At 44.7% G+C, this 26,319-nt stretch overlaps 1 protein-coding gene and 1 long non-coding RNA gene across 2 annotated transcripts in view; one reads left to right on the forward strand and one right to left on the reverse strand.

Annotated features, from left to right (window-relative positions):
* The window catches only part of LOC102934032 (cytochrome b5), a 42,578-nt gene extending 21,737 nt beyond the window's left edge, over nt 1–20,841 (forward strand). The window contains exons 2-5 of the mRNA XM_037877573.2: nt 1,244–1,372; nt 2,904–2,930; nt 15,578–15,609; nt 16,894–20,841. Of these exons, the coding sequence (XP_037733501.1) occupies nt 1,244–1,372; nt 2,904–2,930; nt 15,578–15,609; nt 16,894–16,984 (279 nt within the window). The 3' untranslated portion in view covers nt 16,985–20,841. The remainder of the gene's footprint in view (nt 1–1,243; nt 1,373–2,903; nt 2,931–15,577; nt 15,610–16,893) is intronic.
* LOC122462529 overlaps nt 12,528–26,319 on the reverse strand; it is a 28,141-nt gene continuing 14,349 nt past the window's right edge. Inside the window, exon 3 of the long non-coding RNA XR_006285119.1 lies at nt 12,528–13,317. This is a non-coding gene — a long non-coding RNA (uncharacterized LOC122462529). The remainder of the gene's footprint in view (nt 13,318–26,319) is intronic.

Here is a 26,319-nt window from a genome sequence, read left to right on the forward strand (position 1 = left end):
GGAAGGAACCCTGACAGTAGGTCTGTGCACAGCTATCATTCTGTTGTTGATTACAGCTTTTCAAGGGTGAACAGGTATCTTCTATAGCCTGTGGTGTTTTATACACAAGTTAGATACAGGTTCTATAGAGGAATGCAGCCTTGAGGGGGAAGGAGACTAATTTCAGTGATTTAGACACTTCAGAGATGAATTTTTAAATCAGTCAAAGTGCAAACAGTAAAAGTTCTCTTTAGGATCTTCACTACCCCGGCTGCTGAGTGTTTGGCCCTGGCTGGATTTCAGAGGGGGCCAAATGCAATGCTGGTGAATCAGAGGCTGCTTCAAGGAGGGTCACTAGAGTTGTCAGCTTATACCATTGGCAAGCTTGGCCCTCTCTCTGTTACTGTAAGTGGAAAGATTAACTAAAGCAGACAGAGATCCTCTTATTGCAGCACCCTGGGGAGATGGAATAGCAATGTTGCCTCCACTGACATCCAGGAGAGGAGCATCCTAGAATGAGCACCTATGAGCCCTTCCCTAGCAGCCTTTATTCCAGCAGGTGAAGAAGAAATAAGAATGGCTCATACATAGAAGGAAAGGGGAAAGCACACAGCAGGAAAGAGCTCTCTGCAAGCGAGAGTGCCTGGCCTACCCAGCAGGCTCTGCTCAAGAGCCATGAGGAGGCACTCTCTGTTGTGCCTGAATAGTCACCGTCACTGATGGAGTATACTCAGCGCCTTATGCTCTGCAGTTCAGGGCTCCTGTGTTTGTGTGTTGCTTGCACTTACGGCCTCTCTAGAGGTGAACTCCTGCTCATATCCTATGTTGTGCTTCTGCATGAGAATACGTATAGGTGCATCAGGAGTCAGACCAGCCCGTCTTGGCTATGAACCTTAGGGACTGCAGAGCAGATGTGACTGAGAGGGCCGAGTCAGTGGTTCCTTGTGGATGTTGAGGAATTGCTTCTTGTTGGTGGAGGGATTTTTGCTGTCTATAAAGCAGGTAAGGCTGGATTCCAGGTGCCTGCCAGACCCTGCAGTGCTCTCTCATTACTCATGACTGCCTGAAGGGGAGGCTGCAGACTTGGACCTTCAGTGGGGTTATCTTGAGCTGTTCTGCAGGGGCTGTGATGAACTGAAAAAGTTGGAGTACGTTTGCATTGTTGGGCCCAGGACATTACCAGAGCATTTGGGAAGGGGACTGGAATTCTTCTCATTGCTTTTTATCCCTCAGCCCTGGGCTCACTGAATTCCTTCTTTTGCAGCATCCAGGTGGAGAGGAGGTTTTGCTGGAACAGGCTGGTAAGGATGCCACAGAGAGCTTTGAAGATGTTGGACACTCCACAGATGCCAGGGAAATGCTCAAACAGTACTTCATAGGAGAGGTTCACCCGGTAAGGAACAGCTGGGCGTGATAAACCCAGAGGGAACAGTGTGCATGCCCCCTCTGGGTAATCCAGCAGACAACTACATCAAGATCTGTCCTCCTAAATGTGGAGTTGCTGTGTACCTCCTTCCTCCACCCAAAAAAACCAAACAAACCCCCAAACACATGCTGAAATGGAGGCTGTAGATTAAAATCTAAACAAATCTCCCCTATCTAGAGGCTTCTAATTGCAATTTAGTCAATGTCCCTGTCAAAGGGGGCACCTCTCACTGCTGGGCTGGCATCTCCTCCTGGTCACTGTGGGGTTAGCTCGAGATTGACATTCCTGGTCATGGTTGCACACCATCACTCTGACTCTGGTCTGCAGCTCCTCTTGCTCCAGGACCCACAGCAGCTCCTTTGTGATTTAGTCCTCCAGCTAGGTCACTCAGCATTCCCCCTTCCAAGGTTCAGTCCATCAACAGTGCTAGGCAATCTGCTGTTCACTGCCTCAGTTCTGGGCCATGCCCTCGGAGGCTGGTAGGGGAACCCAGGACTTGCCATCTTCTCCGGGCTCCAGTCCAGGGACTCTTGGCTCAGCAGTTCTGGGCTCCTTTCTCTCCCCTCCCTGCTCCTTCCCTGGACTGCTTCCTACCTGTCTGGCTCCCCTTCTCTCTCTGGGTGTTCCAGCTCCAAGAATCCCCTCCCCAGGAATGACTGCTGCCTGCCTTCCTGCAGCCTTTCCTAGCCACCCAGTCTGGAGCCCACTACCTGGCTTTACAGGCCCCACCTGTTTCTTCACATAGGAGCCTCTAATTAACTGCCTGTAGCCTAAAGCTCCCCTATTTGCAGCCGAATTAGCTGATTAACCCCCTGCACCTTACCCAGTTCAGCTCCTGCAGGGCCAATGTGGGAGCTCACCCAAGTGCAGTCCCTTAAAGAAATTCCTTTGGGAAGCTGACTCTGCAGGGGGTGGGGTCTAAACTCCTCCTTGCCTTGTGGATCAGGGATTGATGATGTGAGACAGCTGATGCTGTGGACCCTTGCATTCTACATGCTTTGTGATTAAACTTGCTGTAAAGCCAGTGTCTTTCAGATGTCAAGGTCTTGGTCACAGGCAGGGGTACCAGAATGGGGGATGGACCCATCACTTTTAAAAGTAAGAGGGCTATGCCCTCCCACTTTTTACTGGCTGTAAGGGTGAGCAATGAGGGGGGAAGGGAGTGAAGAGGCAGGAGTGGGAGGCGGGGTCTCGGGGGGGGGGAAGAGCCAGTGTGGAGGTGGGGCCTCTGGGGAAGGGGTGGCGCAGGGGCGGGGACCCTGTTCAGGCGGCAGTGGCCTCCGTTCGGGCACCGATGGTCCCACTGCTCTTAGGGAGCTGCTGCTGGTCACAGCTAGGAGCTGGAGTTGAAATGTTCCAGGCAGCTGCCCAGGTGGTGCTGGTTGGGTGCCTGCTGATTCTTCTGCCATGGTTGAAAATTTCCTTCCAAAAAGCAAAGTTACAATGTTTGTAATCTTTTCTCTTCTCTTTTCTCCCCCAACCCTCCAAAAACCTGCAGTGTGATCGTAACATTGAAGGCTCTAAGGTAAGAAGCAAGTGTTTGTTCCCCCTCTATAATTTAAGGAGTACTAGTGGCACCTTAGAGACTAACCAATTTATTTGAGCATAAGCTTTCGTGAGCTACAGCTCACTTCATCGGATACTAGTGGCACCAAGCTTATGCTCAAATAAATTGGTTAGTCTCTAAGGTGCCACAAGTACTCCTTTTCTTTTTGCGAACACTGACTAACATGGCTGCTACTCTGAAACCTCTATAATTTAGTGTCTAGGAGTCTGCTGGGTTCAATTGTCAGATATTTCATTTGTTTCTACGCAGTATGTTAGGCATTAGCCTAGATGGAAGAGGTTACACAAACCGTAGGGATTGGACACTCTGGTGAAGAGACCCAAGAAAGTGTCTGTGCCGGGGAGGGGTTGAATAGAGAAACTACTAGTAGATTGCTGCTTTGGAGAAGAGGGGGCTCACGGCCGTGCCAGGAACAGCAGGACTGTCACATTGGATATGAAGTGGAAGAGAAAGATGGTATCTTGCTTTGCAAATGAGATATGGCTCATTCTTTAGAGAGTAGCGATTTGTCGTATTTTTACCCTAGTTGGGGAAGGGCATCGTTTTCTTCCAGAGTCTTTCATGGCATTTAAACCGAGAGTTGGAGTGTTAGCATTGGTGTCCTGCCAAATTTCCATTTGCGTAATTACATCTTTTTACCTAAATTCCCCCAAAATTTTACTTACAGTATCTTCCTTCCATTCCTAATCTCTTCTGTAGTATTGCTGTGAGCTGCTACACAGCTACCATCTTACACTCCAGGTTAGCTGCATTTATTTGGTAGGAAAAGTTATTTTTGTATACATATTTGTGAAGCACTTCAGCGTGAGCCGTTAGACAGAAAGCCCATTGTTTAAAACAGATGATTGAGTTGCTAGAGTGGTCTTCCCCTCTTTTTTTGCCACTGTAATACCAACTTCTCTGAGTTCTCATTGCAAATCCAGTGTCTTGATTAGGCAGATTGAGTTTGAGGAGCTGGGAAATATGCAGGGTGGAGACCACACAAGAATTATTGAGCAGACACCCATGGTAGATGTAACTTTTAGTATGATGGCCTAAATTGCACACCATGTGAAGTACAGCCAACAGTTCTGGGTCAGACACAGGAGTGTGTTTAGCACCTGTCTGTCCCCAGAAGGTCTAATGGAATATGAGCAGGAAAGGAGCCATCTGTTGCCTTGCAATTCTGACTGTGTAAATGAGGCCTACGGAGTCTATCCATGCTCAGTTCTGGTACACCACACATTTATTGAAAGAGGAATAAAATGGTTCTTTGAACTAGTTCTAAGCATTATCTGTGCCTTTCATTTTTTTTTTTAATCTTCTTCCCTAGTTCCTGTTGATAAAGATTTGAAACAACCATGATGTCCTAGTTCACAGTTTATTGAACTTGTTCTGAGAACATCAACTTTTGATTGTAAACACCATGTCCAGGGAAGTGTCCTACTAATCTGAAAGTGTTCCCCAGCAGCCAAGAGATTTAAGCCAATATCACCATGCATTTGTGGCCTTTGTTGAAAACGGCCTTGCTTAGGCAGGATCTGCTATTCCCATGTGCAGTATCAATGTCTTGAGAGGTCGTAAAATCCATACCATGGTTTAGTTTGTGATATGTTGGAGGGCAAAAGATCCTTGAAAATATGAGTAACATCTTCAAATGTGGAAACAAACTGCACCAGTACACAGCCAACTACAGAACCACCCAAATGGTATGTCTATTCTAGCGAATGAAAATGTGTAAGGATATCCTAGCAAGGTCAGTCCTATTTGTATGCCAGTGAGTGGCAGGTTGGAGGAACGTGTCTTATTTATGTTAATGTTACTTGTTTGCAAATTTATGCATGCAGTGGTGGCCAGAAAAGGAGATATTTTACCTTGCTTCCTGTCCTATAAACACCACACTGTCGTATTTCCTTCTAAGTATAGGAAAAAACCACAGTTCTGCAGTAAAATCAACACTGCAAGAAAGTAAGTATTTCCCTTTGATCTTGTAGGTGTTTTTAAGGCACCTGTCCCCTTGGTATCTAACTTTTAAGATCACCTCCTGTATCTTAACTTTAGTTAACATTTGTGTAGCTAAAGAGGTCTCAGTGTGACATGGTTCTCAGCTTGGATGCAACAGGAATCTCTAAAACCTCTCTACAGAAGGAGGAAAAAACCCTCCATCCAAATTTCCCTGCTGCCAGGTACAACTGATGGGTTGCTTTTGAACAGTTGCACTCTTGTTAACTACTTATTTAGTGTTTATTTCCTCACTTTCACTATGTGCTCAGCAAAAGGCTACTCCTGTGAGTCTAAAGAAATAACAAAATCTTCCAGTTGCAACTCCAGCAGTGGAGTGGAAGATGCTTTAAGGTACCAGTGGTTGCTCATATCCAGGCCCTTCCTATTCTAAGGGCTGAAGAAACCTCTTAGAGGCAACCTGCTCACCTAACTCAAGATTAGCCACTAGATTTTCAGAGCAGGCTTGCAGGAGTTGACCAGCTTTTTCAAATACTAGTATCAAAATGCACTGTTCTCATTTAGCACTTTTGTAGTGATTGTTACCCTGAGAGTCTGGATCTAGTGACATATACCACACCATCTCATACTGATATGAGAAAGGAGTCATGGTGATGGTAGCTCAGGCCTCTTTTGGGTACTACTAAAAGAACTGGAAACTGAAAGCTTTGGTGCCAGAATATGAAAGTGTATCATACTGTCTGGTGTTCACGAATCAACAGCAAAAAACTTGGACTTGACAGGGCCAACTTGTTAAATGCTTGGGGGGGGCGTGTGTGTAGGACTTGTTTTCTGTCTTTAGTTACTGACTAGTGTCTTTTTGACGAGACTCTGCTACTGTAGTTGGCCTTAAAGCCTGTGGGTATCCCTCTTGCTGTCTTATGCTTCACATTGTGTTCTCTTGGTCTACCTTCCATAGAGGAAAAAAATATTTGAAGGATGGATGTGTGACAGGATCCCCCCGGAGTGCCACCCAGAACTGGGGCACTGCTGAGCTCCATGAGCCACCAGCCTGGGCTCCCTCTCACACTGTGCTACTGTGACAAGCTACAAAGCCCTCCAGCCTGCACTTTCACCAGCATACGTACAAGTAGGGGCACACCCAGCTGCAGTTACAATCAGGCTCTCTGACCAGCCTCTGCATGGGCAGTCTACTCCCTGCTCCTCGGGCACGCACCCTCTCTGGAGTATAAACCCAAAATTATACCATCTTGTGCTGGACAGGGAACTGTAAGCTCGTAAAATTTGCCCCTTCCCTCAATGTGGAGAGGAATATGCAACAGCCTTTTGCGCAGAGATATGATTCTCACACTGCTTCAGATGAAGCAAAACCCCAAAAGATAGATTAAGTGATAGCTTATAAGTGATAGCAAACAGATCAAAGCAGATTACCTAGCAAATAAACAAAAAACGCAAACTAAGCTTAATATACTAAATCGATAGGGTGAGAATCTGCTATTCATATCCAAAGAGATGATACAAGCAGGCTGCAGATTCTTAAGGGGCAAGCTGCACTTGCTTTACAGCTTGGAATCCCCAAGTGTTTCGTTTCACAGGCTAGAAATCCCTTTAGCCTGGGTCCAGCACTCTCCCCAGTTCAGTGTTTGTTCCTCAGGTGATTTTCAGGAGTCTTCTTGTGTGGTGAGCAAAGAATACCACCAGAGGATGTCACTCCCTGCCTTATATAGCTTTTTGCATATGGCAGGAACCCTTTGTTCCCAGACCAGTCTGCCGACGTGGTCTCCTCACATGTCGCTGTAGAGTTGTAGCAACCATCACTCACAGGCTCTTTGGAGCCTTCACAGGAAGGCTTACCAGATGGGAGATTTGTTTTTTTTCCCTAATGGCCCATTGCCCTAAATAGGCCCTTCCCCACTCATTGTCTAGACTGAAAGCATATTGTCTAGTGGGCATTCCCCAGGTCTATCTACATTTGAAATACAGATACATAGTCAATATTCATAACTTCAGATACAAAAATGATACTTGCATACACATAGGATAATCATATTCAGCAAATTATAACCCTTTCAGTGACACCACGTAACTTATCTTGCATGAAATACATTTATAATTGCCATAATCATATAATATCACTGAAGTGCAGTGTGACAGGATCAGGTTTATGCTGGGTGCAGTGGGTTAGCAGTTGTCCCTCCCCCTCTGGCTCAGTGGGAGGCCACGCTCCAGTGCCAGGGTAGGGTCAAGCAATAATACTGCCTAGGCCCCTCAGGCCAGGCAGAGCAAACAAACAGTCTTAAGGGAGCTCAGGTCCTTAGGCAGGGCAGAGCACACAAACAAATGGTCTGTTGCCTGAAGTCCTGGCTCAGACAGATGGCAGACAAATGCAGGCTTCTTGCTCAAAGATGGGGAGGCTGCCACCCCAGGGTGGGGTTGGCAGCAGCAGCTAGGGGGATCCAGGCCCACCCTGCTCCACCAGCCCAAGGCCCTAGCAGTGCCAGAGGGTTCCACCACTGGGTCAGCAGGGCTCCTACGGCAACGTGCTGACTCAGGTTCTAACACCAAAACCGGACCAGCGTCTGGTTTCCCTGGGCTACTTCCTACCATGGTCTTGATGAGGGGTTTTGTGTCCTGGGGTCTTCTGTCGCCTTGGGATATATGGCAAGCAGCAGTCCTGGCAGCTCTTTTCCTGGGTCAGTCTCCTCTAGGGGCAGGGCACAGCGCAGCTTAGGTTCAGCTCCAGGGTTGTGCACCAGGTTGGAGACATTTGCTTCCTTCCCTGGCTCAGGCTCAACTGGGCTAAAGGTCCTGTGATTAGCTTCCAGCGGGAGGAGTGGGCCTGGGATCAAAGTGGCTCCTCCCTTTCTGGCTCCATGGGAGGCCACTCCACCTCACTACACTGGGCCTTTCTGATCTGCCCAGTGAGTCCCCCAGTCAGGTCCTCTAGCTTATATAGTCTTTTGTTTGTTGGTAAACTAGCGCTTTCACCTAACCTGTGGTGATGTCCTTCAATGCATGCTTAGATGCTGTTTGAAGGGGTTAAGGCTACGATTTGGTCACAGAGGTCACGGAAGTCAGCAGACCTCTGTGACTTCAGCCCGCAGCGGCTGGGAGCTGAAGGCTACCCCCATCTCCCGTGGTAGCTAAGAGCTTCGGGGTACCCCTGCCGCCTGGAGTGGTGGGGGTTCCCCACAGATTCCCCTGCTGCCGCAGGTGTGGGGGGAATCCCCTGGAGCTCCTCAGGCCCTGCGGGCAGCGGGGGATCCCAGGCAGCTCCTCCGCCACGAGTGGCAGGGAATCCTCTGGAGCTCCTCAGTCGCTGCGGGTGCTGGGGACCCCTTGCAGCGCCCCAGCAGCTCCCCCCGGTGGGGAATCCTCCAGAGCTCCCCAGGCGGCGGGGGATCCCCCGCAGCTCGCCAGCCACCACAGCGGGGTCCCTCCCAGCTCCCAGTCATGGGGCAGGGACCGTAGCTCCCAGCCACAGCAGGGCACTGGACCCTCCTCCCTCCGGCTTTTTGTCATGGACATTTTTAGTAAAAGTCAGGAACAGGTCATGGCTTCCATGAATTTTTGTTAATTGCCCGTAACCTGTCCGTGACTTTTACTGAAAATGTCCATGACAGAGTTGTAGCCTTAATTGTGGTTGATTGCACTGTAACATGATCTCTTCAGCTGATGGTTAGTATGTGATTTGGTGAAGACTCTCTTCTGTTTTAAAGTACAAGTTTTGTTCATAGGTGTGGAAGAGCCATGTTTTAGCTTCTTTTATCTACTGGAAGGAAGCTGGTAATCTTTCTTATGTCTAAGAGCATGTTGACATGTGCAGCTTTCCCAATCAGTACAGTTCCTTCCGCTTGGTAGTAGACAATACTATGCTTGAGGCAGGCATGTTTACACAGCTCTTTAGTTTAGAACTGGTGTCAGACAAGATTGCAGGGAAGAATGGTAATAGAAGGAAGATGATGCAGCTTTGTTTTGCCAGATTCTATCTTGAGCTAGATGTTCTGTGGACAGTAAACTGCTCCCCACCACAGTCCAACAAAAGGCTACATACACTTTGTGTAAGGTCAAAAATTACCCCACACCGGGTTTGGCTGTATTGCTGAAAGTAACACAAACTCAACCTAAGAAACTCCTCAGGCCTTCTCCACAGGCTTGGCTACCCTAGAGTTCCTGTCTGTCTCTTCCAGACCCTACTTTGCTCTTTCTAGAGCTGTTCCACCTCCCTTCGCATTTGGGTTGGAGTTAAATGAGTCATCCCTGTCCCAGTGAATTCAGTAGGAATTAACCTGACACTTCCCATATGGTTCTAACAGGGTGAGAGTAGAAGAGAATCTTGCCTTCCCATTACATGGACCCTTCTGCTGTAGGACATCATCATGTTTTGGTACCAAGATTTTTTTTCACAGGAAGGCCTTACAATTATAGGATGATTCATCAAGAGCAGTGGTTCTCAAACTTTTGTACTGGTGACCCCTGTCATACAGCAAGCCTGTGAGTGCAAACCCCCCCCCCTTATATAACACACATAAATATAAAATACATAAATATTAAAAACACATATTTTTATATTTAACACCATTATAAATGCTGGAGGCAAAGCAGGGTTTGGGGAGGACGCTGACAGCTCGTGCCCCCCCCCCCCCCCGTAATAACCCCATGACCTCCTGAGGGGTCACGACCCCTAGTTTGAGAACCCCTGATCAAGAAGATCACTAATATGTCTAATGCTTTCCCTTATCTGCTGATGTCCATCTTGTTCACCTCTTCAGTGATGAGCTGTAACCTAAAAATATGGCTATTGCATCATTGTGCTCTTTGCAACCTGCTTTGGTGTTTTTGGGTAAAGGTTCTCAAATGCTGCTGCAAGTTTCTGTTTCTGGAGCATTTTGGCACTGAGTGATTTCTTCTTAGATATGAAAGGTGGTGTGTGCCCCAGCAGCTTCTAGTATGCATTGGTTTAGTACCCAACAAGTCCGTAGCAGCTTTTTTCACACTACAAGTAGATGGCTGCTCTGTGTTTCTTAAGTGGGATTTCTTAAGTCCTTGCTGCTTTTTGATCATATGGTCTCCTTACTCTTTTCAGCACTTGACTCTGGAACACACCTTTTGTCTGCTTGTTTCTGAAATGTACATTTCATAAGAACATAACATAAGAACGTCCATACTGGGTCAGACCAAAGATCCATCTAGCCCAGTATCCTGTCTGCCGAGAGTGGCCAATGCCAGGCGCCCCAGAGGGAATGAACTGAACAGGTCATCATCAAGTGATCCATTCCTTGTTGCCCTTCCCAGGGACACCATCGCTTCCCCTCCTGGCTAATAGCCATTGATGGACCTATCCTCCATGAACTTATCTACTTCTGTTTTGACCCCTGTTATAGTCTTGGCCTTCACAACATCCTCTGGCAAGGAGTTCCACAGGTTGTCTGTGCGTTGTGTGAGAAAATACTTCCTTTTGTTTGTTTTAAACCTGCTGCCTATTCATTTCATTGGGTGACCCCTAGTTCTTGTGTTATGAGAAGGAGTAAATGACACTTCCTTATTTACTTTCTCCACACCAGTCATGATTTTATAGACCTCTATCATATCCCCACTTAGTTTTTTTTTTCCAAGCTGAAAAATCCCAGTCTTATTAATCTCTCCTCATATGGCAGATGTTCCATACCCCTAATCATTTTTGTTGCCCCTTTCTGAACCTCTTCCAATTCCAATATATCTTTTTTTGAGATGGGGCGACCACATCTGCACCCAGTATTCAAGATGTGGGCGTACCATGGATTTATACAGAGGCAATACGATATTTTCTGTCTTATTATCTATCCCTTTCTTAAGGATGCCCAACATTCTGTTCGCTTTTTTGACTGCCGCTGCACATTGAGTGGATGTTTTCAGAGAACTATCCACAGTGACTCCAAGAGCTCTTTCTTGAGTGGTAACAGCTAGTTTAGATCCCATCATTCTATATGTGTAGTTGGGATTATGTTTTCCAATGGGCATTACTCTGCATTTATCAACACTGAATTTCATCTGCCATTTTGTTGCCCAGTCACCCAGTTTTGTAGGATCCTTTTGTAGCTCTTTGCGGTCTGCCTGGGACTTAACTATTTTGAGTAGTTTTGTATCATCTGCAAATTTTGCCACCTCACTGTTTACCCCTTTTTACAGATCATTTATGAATAAATTGAAAAGGACTGGGCCCACTACAGACCCCTGGAGGACACCACTATTTACCTCTCTCCATTCTGAAAACCGACCATTTATTCCTACCCTATTGTTTCCTATCTTTTAACCAGTTACCAATCCATGAGAGGACCTTCCCTCTTATCCCATGACTGCTTATTTTGCTTAAGAATCTTTTAATCAGATTAATATTTGAATCAGATATTAATCTCACTCTTTGACTGGAATTGTGCTTATTTTGCCTGTTGAAAATATTAGGGTTTTGTTCGACACCACCTGTCCCCAACCCATTCTCCTACTCCAAAAAAAATGTTGCACAATCTGCAGCTTTTAATGTATAGATATCGGGGAAATTCAGACTTTCTGTTGGAAGTCTTTTCCTACAGCATTTGGCTCTACTTCCTTTTTTTAATTGCAATTCCATTTCAAAACAGAACATGAAAAGACAGTATGTTGGCCTTACTATGCAGGTCTCTTGTATAATTGTTCAAGAACACGGACTGGGTTGTGAACTGTCCCTTCCTCTACTAACCTCAATGAGCAACCCCATCCAAGAGACTGATGGGGAAAAGTGTACTCTCTGAATGTTGGTGGTTCTTGTGTAGATACTCCAAATTTCATGGGGGTGGATTAAGAATTGAATGGCAGCCTTGGCTGCTCTAGCCCAGGAGAGCTAGGCCTGGTTCCCTCTGGAGATTGCCAAAACAGCTGACCAGTTTACTAGTTGCTCTAGTAGAATGAAGCCCCAAACCCCATCTTTCCAGGCCTAGGTGTACTGTGTACATTCCTGCCTGTGGCTCAGGACCGGAGGGAAAAAACTGAGTCATTCAGTGTTTCTTCCACAGAGCTGGTGGTTTTATGTTTACACAAATTGGGATCCTGAATAAACCTTGCAAGCAAATTATTACTTTGTTTTTGTTCTAAAGATCAGCAGCACCACCTCAGTGTGGGATTTGAACCTCACTCCCCTGACATCAGCAGAGTGTTATTTCCACACTTTGAACCGCAGACCTCTGTTTGCATCATTCAGTGTGTCCTGATCACTGAACTGTTAGTGTTGTCAGATTCAACCCAGGAGACAGACCCAACCACCTGGGTTTGGCCTGAAATCATTAATTCTGTGTTAGCATCAGCAAGTGATCTCTAGGGCTTCTGCTGAAAACTTGGGGACTCCTGGATCAGAACCTGGGTGGGGAGGCATATTGGAAAACTACCCTTGAAAGGATGGGGGTGGCGAATCTTTAGTAAATGGAATCTAATTAAGGAGTTAAAAGTGTGTCTTGCAGTTGGCTTCTCCTTGTACTTGACTAGGAGAGTTGGCCTGGTAACAGCTCTGCTTTAGACAGCCCTTTCATTAGACATCAAGAGGCAACCTCTTCTTTTTCTGCAGTCTGTTGGGAGGGTCTGTTTGTTCTGGTCAGCCATGGAGAGTATCGTTCAAACCAGTTCAAACCCCAGGTTAGTTATACAGAACAGCAGGCCTTTCAAATTATTCTTTTTTCATTTCAACCCTATTTCATAAACCGATGCAGAGCCACATGCTTCAATAAAGGGTGTATAGCAATGGGTGCCAGCCTGAGCAGCTGTGCTGAGTATGAGGAGAACTTAGGGCATTTCACAGCTTACTGCTATATTTAGATATGTCAAAATGGTGGATGGTGAGCCTCCAAGGGGATCTAAAGAAACTGGAAGATTGAGCAGCACTATGGAAAGTGCATTTTAACTTGGATAAATCTGACATAATGCTCACTGGAGGGGAAGAAAGATCTATCCTCTTCTGATAGAGCATCCTGCAAGTTCAGAACCTAAGTAGAAAGATCACTGCTGCTGTCCTTAGTTCAGTGGAGAAGATCAGTCCAGTGTGCTGCAGCAGTCTAGGGGAACAAGTAGGTGCTCAGGTGTATTTAAAAATAACAGAAGATGGATAAAAGATGTTGCCCCTTTGGTATCATTTTCCTTTTGAAGCTCTCAAAGTTCTTCTCAAGCACAAATGATGGTATCCCTGCATCTAAAACAGCATCTTAATTTCAAAGACAACATAAATTGCAAAGGGCAGCACATTGGTTAGAGGTGTATTGGGACTTACGGAGGATGAGACACTGTAGAAGACCTTGGAAAGGGGAAGTGTTGTAGGGGTATTCAGTTCTTAGGAGGTCCTTCCTTTCTTCTGCCCCATAGCATGAAAACAAGGGGATCACTTTCATACTTCATCCATTTCACACTAAGTCAAAGGAAAGAAAGTATTTTTACACATTGTACAGTCACTTTGTGAAACTTACTTTCACTGAAGGTCAGTACTCTTGCTTGTATATACAATCATATATTTTAAAAACCCCAAACCAGCCCCGGGCTGGCTTTGTGTCTCCTTGTTATCTGACACCTTTTCACAAACACTAAAACTAACTCACTTTAAAAAAAAAAAAAAAAAAAAAAAAAAAAAAAGGTGGGGGGAGTGGATGATGATGTGGACACACCATATGCAACTCTTCAAGCTCAACAAAGAAGGGGAATAATCTCCTAGACATCATGGCATCAGTTGATTGCGTGGGGGAAAAATCTTTCCCAATCTCTATGTTAAATACAAAATTATGCTTTTGTCCAGATGTTTTATAGATGTTTATAATTTCCTCTGAAACATCAGGTACTTGTCCTGGATGCAAGGTATCTGGCTAGCTGAGCCAATGATTTGATGTTTTGGCAAATCCCATGTTTCTTTTGTGATGTGGGCTAGTTACAGGCTTCGTCTGTCTTAGGAGATGGGGTAGCATGTCCCTTAAAGGCTGTAGAATCTATCCACCTAGTATCCCTATGTAATAAAGTATAGTTGTGACCAGAGGCTCCGATCAAGACTGGACCCTGTTGTGCATAGAGATAGATGCGGTCTCTGTCCTGAAATGCTTATAATAAAAGAAGAGAAGGGGGAGGCTGAGACTAATGTGTATAAAAATTGAGGATTTTTAATACATAAATATCAACTTGCCCTACCTGCCCTTTCTAGGCATAAATTGTTGACTGAGTTCTTATAGGTGTTATAGAAGAAATAGATCTTTAAAAGTGATTTGAAGGAGGACAGGGTTAGTAGCCTTACAAATCACTTCCGGGAGGGAGTCTATAAATAAGGAGTGACGTGGCAGAAAGCGCAAAGCTATTTATGGACGGAACAGACAAGTGAGTGGTCAGTAACTTAATCACCAGGAGATTCGAAGAAAGTCGGGGATAAATATGGAAGGACAGAGTAGTAAAGGGCTTTGGTGGTAAAGAGAAGAAACTTGAATTTGACGTGGTGGACGAGGGTTAGGCAGCAGAGGGAATTACAGGAAGAGGATGTGATGTGGTTAGACATGTGGGCAAGGAAGACGACTTTAGAAGCTGTGTTTTGACCAGATTGGAGGGCAGCAATGGTGGCTATGAGGTTCAAGCAGCCGAGACCGGAGATTAAGGCCTGACTGAGAGTTTCAGCTGCCTGGACAGAAGAGGATCAATTCTGGAAATTTGATGGAGGAAGTGTTAGGATTTGGAGACGTCCTGGATAAGTGTACTAAGTGCAAGGGTGGAGTTGAAGAAAATTCCTAGATCCTATGCCTGAATGACGAGAAGGTTGGTGGTGTCAGTCACTGGGGGAAGTAGATACAGGTTTGGAGTCCATTTTTGGGCACATTAGGTTGTTGGTGAGACATCTGTGTCAGACGTGGAATTTGGTGGAAGGACAAGAAGTCTGGAGTGGAAAGGTAGATTTACAAGTAATCATCCATAGCACATGAAGTAGTGTGAACAGATCACCCAGAGAAAGAGAGAAGAGGAGAGGGCTGAGGATGGAGCCCTGTAGGACTCCAATGGAGACTGGGAGATGGGGAAGAGATGAACCTGCCAGAAAAGATGCTGAAGGAATGATCAGACAGAACCAGGCAAAAGCCAAGGGAGGCAAGAGTTTGAGGAGGATGAGACTGACCATGTCAAGCAGCAGGGAGGGTCAAGAGGATGAGAATGGAATACAGGCTCAGCGATTTAGCCAGGAAGAGATCATTCAGACTTGGTGAGAGCAATTTTGGTGAAATGCTGGGCACAGACGGCACACTGGAGGGGGAATCTATGATGCAGTTGCAGGAGAGCAACTTGAGGTAATGGTTGTAGATAGCACATTCAATGAGTTCAGAGGTGAAGGGAAGAAGTTGGATGGTTGCTGCAGACAGGTGGGGTAAAGAGTTCATTTTGCTTTTAAGGATGGGTAAATCCAGCATATGCTTGTATTTAGAGAATAGGTCTGAGTGTGAGGTTGAGGAGGGAGTGGAGTCAGGGAGGCAAGTGAAGAGATGTGGCAGAGAGCAAGTGAGAACCCTGTGTTGGTTATGGAAGGGAAAGAGAGGTATGGGAAAGGGAGGAAGATGTGAGGGTTTTTCTGTCCCCCTCTCTATGGCAGCTACATGTTCAGGGTTGTAGTTCTGTCAGTACAACTTGTATAATGTATCTCTCTTTCTCCTCAGGATCCAAACACGACATCCTCAAGCCAGTCAAGGTATAGTACCCTTTATATAGGAATAAAGAGGTCTGAGGGCTGGGGCACTCTGTAGCATTACATATTAATTCTGTGCCTTGTCAATGTACAGAGCAGAAATCCCAGAACCTTAATGCAGAGCTCTTGAGTGCAGCCAGTCCAAGATAAGTAGCCAAATTGCAGCCCAATGAGTTCTATGTGAGTCCACAGTTCCCCTCTTTAATATGCAGGAGCCATCCATGGAGACAAGTCCCAGCATGCAAAGCTCCATCCTGTTCAGAACAGCTAGGCCTCCTAGCGACCTGGGACTTTCAGTCTCTGGTTCACACTTTCATTTTAAATATTACTATGGCTGCAAACTGCTCCACTGTAATGCTAATTTAGGTGAATGTCACAGATTCCTGGCACACTGTTAATGCATTATATGGATTGGCAAATTTGTGGGAGCTGCTGTTTTACTGTAGAGTGGCCAGTCTAGTTTTGCTGTAGTCCCAGATAGGGTTGCCAGGTGTCCGGTTTTTGACTGGAACGCCCAGTCAAAAAGGGACCCTGGCAGCTCCGGTCAGCGCTGCTGACTGGGCTGCTAAAAGTCTGGTCGGTGTCACAATGGGGCTTAGGCAGGCTCCCTGCGACTTCCGGAAGTGGCCAGCATATCCGGCTCCTAGGCACAAGGGCAGCCTCAGGGGCTCCGCACGCTGCCCCCGCCCCAAGCGCCAGCTCCAGAGCTTCCATTGGAGCCAGACATGCCGGCCTAGGAGCTGGACATTCCGGCTGCTTCCAGGAACCATGGGGAACCCTCACCCCCTCTCACACCCGCACCCTGAACCCCTAGTTTGTGGCCCCACCCCAAAGCCCGCACTTCCAGCTGAAGCCCTCACCTCCTTCCGCACCCCAATACCCTGCCCCAGCCAGATGAAAGTGAGTGAGGGTGGGGGAGAGTGAGCTATGGACGGGGGGGTGGGGTGGGGGAATAAAGTGAGCAGGGGTGGGGCCTTTGGGCAGGGCAAGGGTGTTAGGTTTTGTGCAGTTAGAAAGTTGGCAGCCCTAGTCCAAGAAGTATATAGAATCAGAACAGGTTTCTGGATTTCCATGGCTGATGTAGAAGGCCCTCTTCTGTAAGGAGGCCAGTCAGCTTGACTGGAGGTGAGCTCCTCTCAGTGTCTAAATATATGGTTTCTCAGAGAATTTCCCAGATCAAACCAGTCCAGATTTGAGCATGTTGGACATTAGGAATAAATTATTAATTTGGTGCTCTCTTCTGTTTTTTGTGTTGTGTGTTGTTTTTTTTCCCCCTCTCTTCTGTAGTTTCTGGTCAACATGGCTAATCCCCATCTTCGGCGCACTGGTCATAGGCTTAATGTACCGATATTACATGTTGGATGGGAAATCCTCTTGATCTGGCCTCGCTGGAACCTTGAGAAGCATGAGAGCACACGCATGCAAGCAAGAGCTCTGGGGTTTTGGTTTTCTTAAACCTTGCATATTTTGTTCTTAGCTTTGAGTCTGTCTAGCAACGGTGGTGTCTGCAGAGCCAAGCTAGTGTTAGAGAGTCTGTCCTGACTCTGGGATCCGCTGCCCTGTCTCACATTCTCCTCAGAGTCTTTGTATGTGTTTTGGGGTAGGGGGTGAGGTGCAGTGTCCTAATATTCCATTATGTGTCTAGTCTGTTTCCCTGTAATAATTAATCCTGGGTAACTTTTAACACCTTTTTGTTAATCCCAACAATGTGGAACAGCTGCTAGCGTGTGAGCCTGTGAAATGCCTCTGTCTTTCATGTGAGCCTTGTCAGAGAAACTGCAAGCTGCCTACGATCCCCTCCAGCAAGCGTTCTGTGACTGAGCAGAACAGCTTTCCCAGTGCACCCAGGCAACAGTAACAGGAGCAGCAGGACATTGCTAGCCACATATATGAAGAGACAACAAGAGCTGTTTTTAAATGGTTAAGCAAATATATATTTTAAAAATGATCCATTTCACTTTCTAATATTTATGTCTGTCCTGTAAAATGAGAGCTCACAGCTGTTGTACTTGGGACCCTACCTCCATAGTGACTGATAGCTGGCTTCTTGGAACAGGTCTCTTCTCTCTCTACCTGAGCTCTGTACTCGGGGTAAAACACATTCCTATTTAAAACATGAGGGTGGACTGGATACCTCCCTCGTACAACCTGGGTTCCTGGGGAGGGCTAGCAGGAAGAGTAGCCGTTAGAACTCCCTACTTGGGATTGGTGTATGATGTTCTGGTTTTCTGTTGGGACTGGAGTGTGGGTGTTTCTGTTTTCCTGAGACTATTCCAGAAGCTACCCTTCTGCTGCCAGCCCCAAACAGGGAAGAGAGGCAGCACAAACCATGCTTTATGCATCATATAGCATGATCTTTCCTATCTCTTCCAGTAGTGTAGTCCTGTGACTCTACAATCTGTGGTAACTGCAGTGCAGAATACAACACAACACCAGATAGAAAAGAGGAATTCTGGTTCTTACCATCCCTCTGTGATTCTATTGTTTCTAACTTGCTCTGAGACTCTTTCCCAATTGGGGGCATCTTAGCAATGAGGAGAGCACTGTAGCAGAGCTTGTCATTGGATAGTAGATAAGGAATGCCCTCCTTTCTTTATTGCTTCTCTTTTTACTACATCCCTCTGTCCTGTATATGAGAACACGCTCTGGAAGGGGGTGTCTTGTTTCAGCTGCTTGTTATTCCCCACTCCAGGCAGCCAGTGTGCTCCCCAAAGTTACTGTTTAGTTGTCTTTGAACTCTGGGAATTGCAAGCTAGGTTTTTTCAATATAAAAGGCCATGAAGTCTCCCTTGATGGGAAAGAATGACTATTGAAATGGCCTTAACTCCCCTCCAACATGCGGGATCCTGTCACTCCCACCACGTCACCCACGTGGCTTAGCACTAATTAGCAGGCTTTTGGGGCTGCTGCCTTGGAGTCCTCTTCCATATCGGGATTCCTTAGAACAGAATTATTAAAAGGCCCTTCTCTTTGGTGCAGGACTCCCTTCCCCTGCTCTGGATTATGTTCTGTCTTCTGCTGTGAACTGCGGGAGGTAGAAAGCTGCCATCCATAGTGTGGGGAACCCTGGGGTTACTGTGTGGTGCTGAGAATTCCTAACACAGCTTTTAGCTGTTCCATCCATTACAAGCTGTCCTTGGTCTGCTGCTACAAGGGAAGGGACTGAACCGAAGGTTAACTTTAACAGTTTATCAGCCTGATTACTCTGTGTGTGTGTGTGTGTGTGTGTGTGTGTTTTGGGGCCAGTTGTAAGAGGGGCATAAATTTGAGCCAAGGAAAATCCATTGGGAAAGATCTTGCAAATATCTGTGATTTTTAAAATATTTAAAAAGGATATATGGGATGACCTGGCTAATTATAGACCTGTAAGCCTGACATCAATCCTAGGCAAAAAACTGGAATGTCTGATACAGGACTTCATTAATAAAGAATTTAATCCATTGTGAGTTAAGCATATGTACAATCTATTTCATCCTTATGAGAGAACTAAATATCCAGCATATAGAAATCCCTGCCCTCCCCCTCCCCCAGCACTACATTTATTGTCTTAGGCAGTCAGAGCCATGTTTTGATATCTGTGGAAACTGTCACATTTCAGCCAGCAGTGTCCACTGTGTGCTCTTGCTTGTCTATTTCCACTGATGATAGACTGTGGTTCAGTCCACAGTTTGAAATCAGTCAGCAAATATCTGGGGTGCAGATGGTTGGGGAAGCATAGTGCTCTGTAAGAGAGCTGTGAATCTGGCCTCGAGTTCTTCCAGACAAAGGGGGATTCTTTTGTGAGTGACTTGTTTACTTCTTAACAGCAGTAGGGGCTTGTTTTCAAGTCTGTATTGCTATTTTATTGGGTTTAGTTTTCACAAGGAGGAAGACCTAGTTGGCATCTAATAATATCTGCCTCTGGGTTTCCTCTAGCAGGATCATATTGTATATGTATTTGAAAGGAGAGCTAAAACAGTTGTTTGGTCTAATTGAGTGCAGTGAATGTGTTTGACAGACACTTGCACTGATTCCTGGAGCAGTAATTTGCCACTGATACTGTAAAATGGCAGCACATAGTTGCATCTGATTCCTGGGGTAAGGATGGCATGTTCAATTACCTCCTGCTGCTGGAGAGCTGGCCACGAACACAATTGGAAGTTGACTGTGCTGTAGGACCAAAAATTCATCAGATGAGCAGCCATGATAGGCAGGTTGGATTGTCTAGGACTGAAATAGGATGGTGCTACTTGTCCAGATGGAAGCACACCTGCAGAACTGAGCTAGGCGCATACCTAGCTGGTGCCAGCATTGACGTGACTGATCATGCAATCAGTCCATAAGTTTCCCAAGCTTGTGCACTTCTTTTAATTATTTTTTTAAAAAAGTAATGGGTTCATCCAGTTTTTTTCATTCCTTTTTCCTTAAAAGTCATGTGGATTATAGCTTTAACCCTGAGTTTTAGCCAACTAAAACCAGCTTTAAAACTTGAATGAACAAAGAAACATTAACAATAGCTTGTTTACCTCTTTCATTTCAGGATTTTGTAAAAACAAAAATATTTGTCTTTATACCCAGTTTCTCTCAGAGCAAGTTTACCAGACCTGCTACATGATAAAGGTTTGGTCTCCGCTTTCATCCATGGAATAAAGATATTTCAGTGAAAATAAAGCTGGGTGTGTAGGGTCTGTTCCCTTCAGGTGTTTTGGAAAAGGATTCTACTAAACTACTGTATACATGACCAGAGGCAACTTTAAAATTATTAATGTAACTAAATTAAAACTGGCCTCCAAAGTGCCAGAGTATTTGGACTGCTATTGGTTTTTGACTCTTCAAGAACCTAAATTCCTTGACATATGAATGCAAGTGTTAACACTGGCTTTGTGGATGCTAGGAAGACCAGGGAGCCAGATTTGAGTCTGTTTTCATTTCTGTTGAAATTACCTGATAAAGGAAACAAATTGCAAGGGAACAAGGTACAGGTCTGTCTGTAAAGCCAAGGTTCAGATCTGGTTGTCTTGGAAACTGATCCAAGTAAATTGCTGATTGTGATGGGAAGAATTTAGGAAGCTGCCTGGTTCTGAAACTATAACGATTTGTACAATGCAAATTTGTATCTGGATATTGTCTGTCCAGTGAAACACTGGATTATATACTTTTTAAAAATAAGCATCTGTACAGCTAATGAGTGCATAGTTCTGTATTGAACTGATCTCCTTCAATTGTTATACTAAAACTGGAAAATTTTGCGGTGGATTGAGTCTCTGCTTATTTTTGTGTGTCCTGACAGCAAGCAGATCATTCTCACATTTTTTCGAACTCAAGGTGTCACATTGACTACATCTGTTCAGACAAAGGACTAGACTACAGCAGCAGCATTTGTGATTTCCCATCCACACAGATTGCACCAGTTCACCTGAAAGCCTAAGCCAAAGATTTTGTTTCTTGCAAAACACTCAGGAAAGCTGTAGCCTCTGGACAAAACATGGTGCAGGCAGAGTTCAGTGTTTTCTTGCATAATATAATTAATGCCACAATGACCTACATTAAAAAAAGTTATTAAACATTGTAATAAAATAATGTATCCATGCACTAAAAGACTTTGTGAGGTGCACAGGTACCACAATAGTGGGTTAACTCAGTCTCCTAGAGAGAGAATTCTTGCTGAAAATGGTGCCCGGTTTCTTTGGAACCGTGATCTCTTTCTCTGTTGCAACTACTAATTTGTAATTAGGATCTAAATGATTGTCTGAGATAGTTATGCTGTTAACCACGATCTCACCTTCCCACTTCTCAGAGTTGCTCCTTTCTGGGATGTATGTTGATTCCACATAGTAATAGCAGCTCTTAAGGTTTCCTTTATACATTCTCATTCTAAGCTACACTGGAACAATCTGAACCATTTTTTGAAAGTAATAGCAGAACTGTAAAGAGGTTGGATACCTATTCATTTATTTTGTCTAATTCTACTAAACTTCAGTTGGTTTGTTCAGGAAGTGAAATGTTCAAGGATCAAATCAGTTATTCAAACAAACCTGAGGGATGTCCTGTAGGGGACGTTATTAACTCCGACTAATATGAAACTAAGTACAGCCTCTTGTCTTCTATAATTGGACCTTTGTGTACTCCAGTAGCAAATGGAGCTCCCAGCAGGGCTCCTGCTGTGCTAGTGGTGTACAAACAAAGCTGGGACAGGGATTGTCCCAAAGACCTCATCATCAAAGGCTTTGTCCGCATTGCAAAAGTATGGTGATTTTTTTTACAGTGAGATAACACGTGCTAAGTATCTTGCTGTTAAATCCTAGCGGAGAGAAGGCACCATAGTTTTTACTGTGAGGTAGCTAGGTGAGGCCTACCATAGGCACGGGTATAGTGTTGACTTTTCCTAGCTACCTCACAGTAAAACTGTAGTACCTGTCTCTACTAGGATTTTACAGTGGCATAGTTAGCATGTGTTAATTATCCCCTAATTGAACACGTGTTTTTTGGCAGTGAAGAAAAGCTTCAGACAGATGGGGGAGAGGGAGCCATGAAATGTATGCAATTTTACACTTGTACTATTTTTGGTAATTACATATATGAATAACACCTGCTTTCTCCAACTGCTAATTAGTCCAGCTCTTACAATTGGGCTGATTTCTTGTAGTTTGTTGTGGTTGTTGCAGTAAATGTGCATTAGGGTTGCTCCCAAAGGCCCCATTGTGCTAGGTACAAATACACAAAAGAGAATCCCTATTGTGAAGGGTTTAGGTTTAAGGAGGAGAAGGAAGTAGCCGCACAGCAGGGAGAGGGTACCCAAGAATAAGTGCAGCTGGGAAGAAAGTGAAAAGACTGAGGAAAGAGCTGACAAGCATGGGGCTGTACTGATGCTAGCTGAGTAAAGGGAGCAGGGGAAACCCAGTAAGACAAAAGTGAGCAACCCCCAGAAGTTCTTGTTAAACCACCAGAAGTTCTTGGATTTGTGCTGGAAATGGCCCACCTTGATTATCATACACAATGTAAGGAGAGTGGTCACTTTGGATAAGCTATTACCAGCAGGAGAGTGAGTTTGTTGGTGGGGTGGGGTGGGGTGGGGGTGGGGGTGGGTGAGAAAACCTGGATTTGTGCTGGAAATGGCCCAACTTGATTATCATACACATTGTAAGGAGAGTGATCACTTTAGATAAGCTATTACCAGCAGGAGAGTGGGGTGGGAGGAGGTATTTTTTCATGCTTTGTGTGTATATAATAAGATCTTCTACACTTTCCACAGTATGCATCCAATGAAGTGAGCTGTAGCTCACGAAAGCTTATGCTCAAATAAATTGGTTAGTCTCTAAGGTGCCACAAGTCCTCCTTTTCTTTTTATGAATACAGACTAACACGGTTGTTACTCTGAAACCCCCAGAAATGGGCCTTTCTAGTCTGCCCCTAAATGCTGCACAAAACCTATTTAGTAAAATAAGTGTTCCTCGGCAAGCTTTAAATTCACGATACAGAGGCAGCATTGTTGATTAACTCAATCTAATATGAAATATAAAGACGAGGCAGATTTTCTGTAACAGACAAACATGAACTGAACTTTCTCTGCCCAAATACAAGGAATAGGGGAAGCAAACAGATCAAACTAGAAGTGTGACTGAGAGATGGGGATTGTGACCTAGTGAACGTAACCGAATCATTCCACCATGTTTTTCATGCCTATGCTGCAGAAGGCTACAGTCTCAAACCTGGAATAAACAAGCTATATATGAAAATGATTAGTTTGTGCAGTGATTTGAAAAAATGGAAAGTGCTACTAAATTAAAATGCAAAGAGGATACAGTAGGGGAACTATTCAGTGATTCAACAAAACCACCAAGCTACTAATTAAAGAGTGAGTATGTTTGTGAGACTCTTAGGTTAAGAAGAGAAGATATGGAAAATAGGAGGAAGACATTAAAGGGGACATCTGCATGAGAGAAAATGCGGTCGGGGTGGGGAATCACCTGGCCTTAACTTGGGCTGAAGTCAGAAGTTCCTGTACTTGCAGGATGATTTAAGACAGCTGTTGGGGATAACATGCAGCCAAACATGTATTGTGAAAGAGGTTCCTGAATTATGAGAAGACAGCTGTGTGATCCAGAAAGCAGAGAATCCAGTCAGAGCAGAAGACATCCTAGGTCTGCTTTTTACTGGAAGAAAAAGTTACTAAGAGTAAGAGGGATGCTTATAAGTTATTTCCTTGGTAGACAGTATGTTGCTCTGCATTTGATTAGTGGTTTTTGGATCACAGTCCTAGTGAACAGTGTAGTGAAGACTAAAGTAAATGGGAGTCTTTGAATGGACTGAAATAGGTTATAAATCAGGACCCCAAAGCCTGAAAATAAGTGTTGATATTTGCTGTAAGAGCCTCTTACCCCTACAGCAACTGAAGTACACTGAAGTTATGACTTGCCCAAGAGCAGCAAGTCAGTCCAGCACTGATAAAAACACAACCCAGAAGAATCTGATCTAACCACTCCAACTACGTTCTGCAGACCAGGCAGTAAGCTACACCAGTAGCTCTCAACCTTTCCAGACGATTGTACCCCTTTCAGCAGTCTGATTTATATTGTGTAGCGCCAACTTTCACCTCACTTAAAAATTACTTGCTTACAAAATCAGACATAAAAATACAAAAGTGTTACAGCACACTAGTATCGAAAAATTGCTGACTTTCTCATTCTTACCATATAATTATAAAATAGATCAACTGGAATATTAATACTTACATTTCAGTGTATAGTATATAGAGCAGTATAAACAAGTCATTGTCATTTAGTTTGTACTGACTTTGCTAATGCTTTTTATGTAGCCTGTTGTATAACTTGGCAAATATCTAGATGAGTTAATGTACCCCCTGGAAGACCTCTGCGTACTCCAAGGAATTTGCTTACCCTTGGTTGTGATCCACTGAGCTACACTGTATTGGTCAACTAGAATGCTGGGATACATTTCAAATAGAAGGAGGGGACTCTGTCTTTGTTTTTCACCATAAGAGGTACACAATACACAACAGCCAAGGCTATCTGTAGTACTAAGTGCATTATGGCTGCTCCATCTATCTAAACCACCCCTGCATTGTCCTTTTATGAATGATCTAATCTAAATCCCAATTGTATTCTCTGCTGCTCAGTAAATACATTAATTTTATATTCATTCTCCTCTGCTGTTTTTATGTTAAATGCTAAATAGTGCCCTGCAGCAAGTGCCAACTGGAAGAGCAAATAATTTTAAAACTAAGTTTTAAGTTGCTATGCAATCTCTCTTTCCAGTTCAACATACTGCAGCATCAAGCTATTCTGGCCAGAATCCCTAATGCCGTTATTTTGACTCAATTCTGACTACATTGCATTTTTCACATATGCAGCCTGTGCCCATCCTGCTTTCCATATCTCTTGGAGGCAGCATCGTCCCTTCTATTGATTCAAAATATATCTAGCATTAATATCTGCTTGGAGCAATTTCCAAACTGCACTCCAGGCAGCTCTTGCTGCTGGTCTGGGGATATCCTGTTGGTCACATGGTATCGACTCTCCTGGTTTCCAACTGAAATAGAATAGGTGCAAGGGGAAGAGAAAGCAAAAGCAAAATGTGGTTCATTTTATCCAAAGAGGACAAAACCCTCATGGCATTAAAGTCAGCTTAAAATACTGCTGAAGCTGCCACAAGGATGTTTCTCATTTGTGAATGGGAGCTGTTTTCCATGAGACACTTTGAGATGTGGTTCACACTATGTTGATAGTGCCTTATTAAATAACCTCCACCTAGAGCACCACAGATGGTTTTTGTTAGATCTCTGGCTAAGCAGTATTAAACTGGTCAGTGCTTGTCTGGAAGATCATCAAGAAAACTCCTGTTGGTGCAGTAAGTAGCCTTAGCGATTCCAATAGGGGGAGGAAAATTCTTCCTTCTGTTATGATACAGGAAAATTCTTCTAGAAAAGACTTGAAACTGAGATCCAGCCCCTGCCCTCCTGCCCCCGTGACCTTCAGAGATCCCACAGCAATTTCTTGCAAGAGTGGGATTGTTGGTCTTAAAGCCAAATCCACCCCCTCGAGCCACATAGGTGCTTCTCCCAACAAATTCAATGGGAGCTACATCCATGTAATTTGGGTTGGAGAACGGGAACTGGGGCCCTCAATGTCCAGGCCAAATTTCAACTTTGTTAATGAAATTCCCTCTCTGCTGTGGCTGGACGTGATATTCTTCATTTCCCACAACTAAATGGCTGATATATTCCAGACTGGAAGTGGCTGCATTTCAAGTGGTGAGGGAAGTTGTGGTGATGCATACACTGTATTCTAAGCCTGTAATTTTGTAAAGCATTTGGAGGGATACAAAAGATCCTATATAAATCAATAAATTCAATCCAACCTTCTTTACATGGTGTGCTAATGATGTCTTTACCTTCCACAGGAGAATATTTTATTCTAATTCTCCCAGCAGGGGGTACTGTAGGGAATGGTGCAAGAGTGCTGGGAGTATACGACCACCAACTGTGAAGTAAGCTTATAATTCCTAGGTCTGCCTATATTAGCAGGCACTGTTGCAGTGAGTGGAATAGGAGGCACTGGCACACAGCTAGTCCAGTAGCTGGGGAGAAGATCAGTGCTTATCAGCTCCCAATAACAGCTGCAATAAGCAGAGCAGCAATAAATACCTCTACCCTGGCAGAACAGACAGCCTCTCTCCCAGTGCAGCTTCTGCTGCTGAAGACAGTGGGCTTTTTTC

Source organism: Chelonia mydas, chromosome 12 (assembly GCF_015237465.2).
Source record: "Chelonia mydas isolate rCheMyd1 chromosome 12, rCheMyd1.pri.v2, whole genome shotgun sequence".
NCBI lineage: Eukaryota > Metazoa > Chordata > Testudines > Cheloniidae > Chelonia > Chelonia mydas.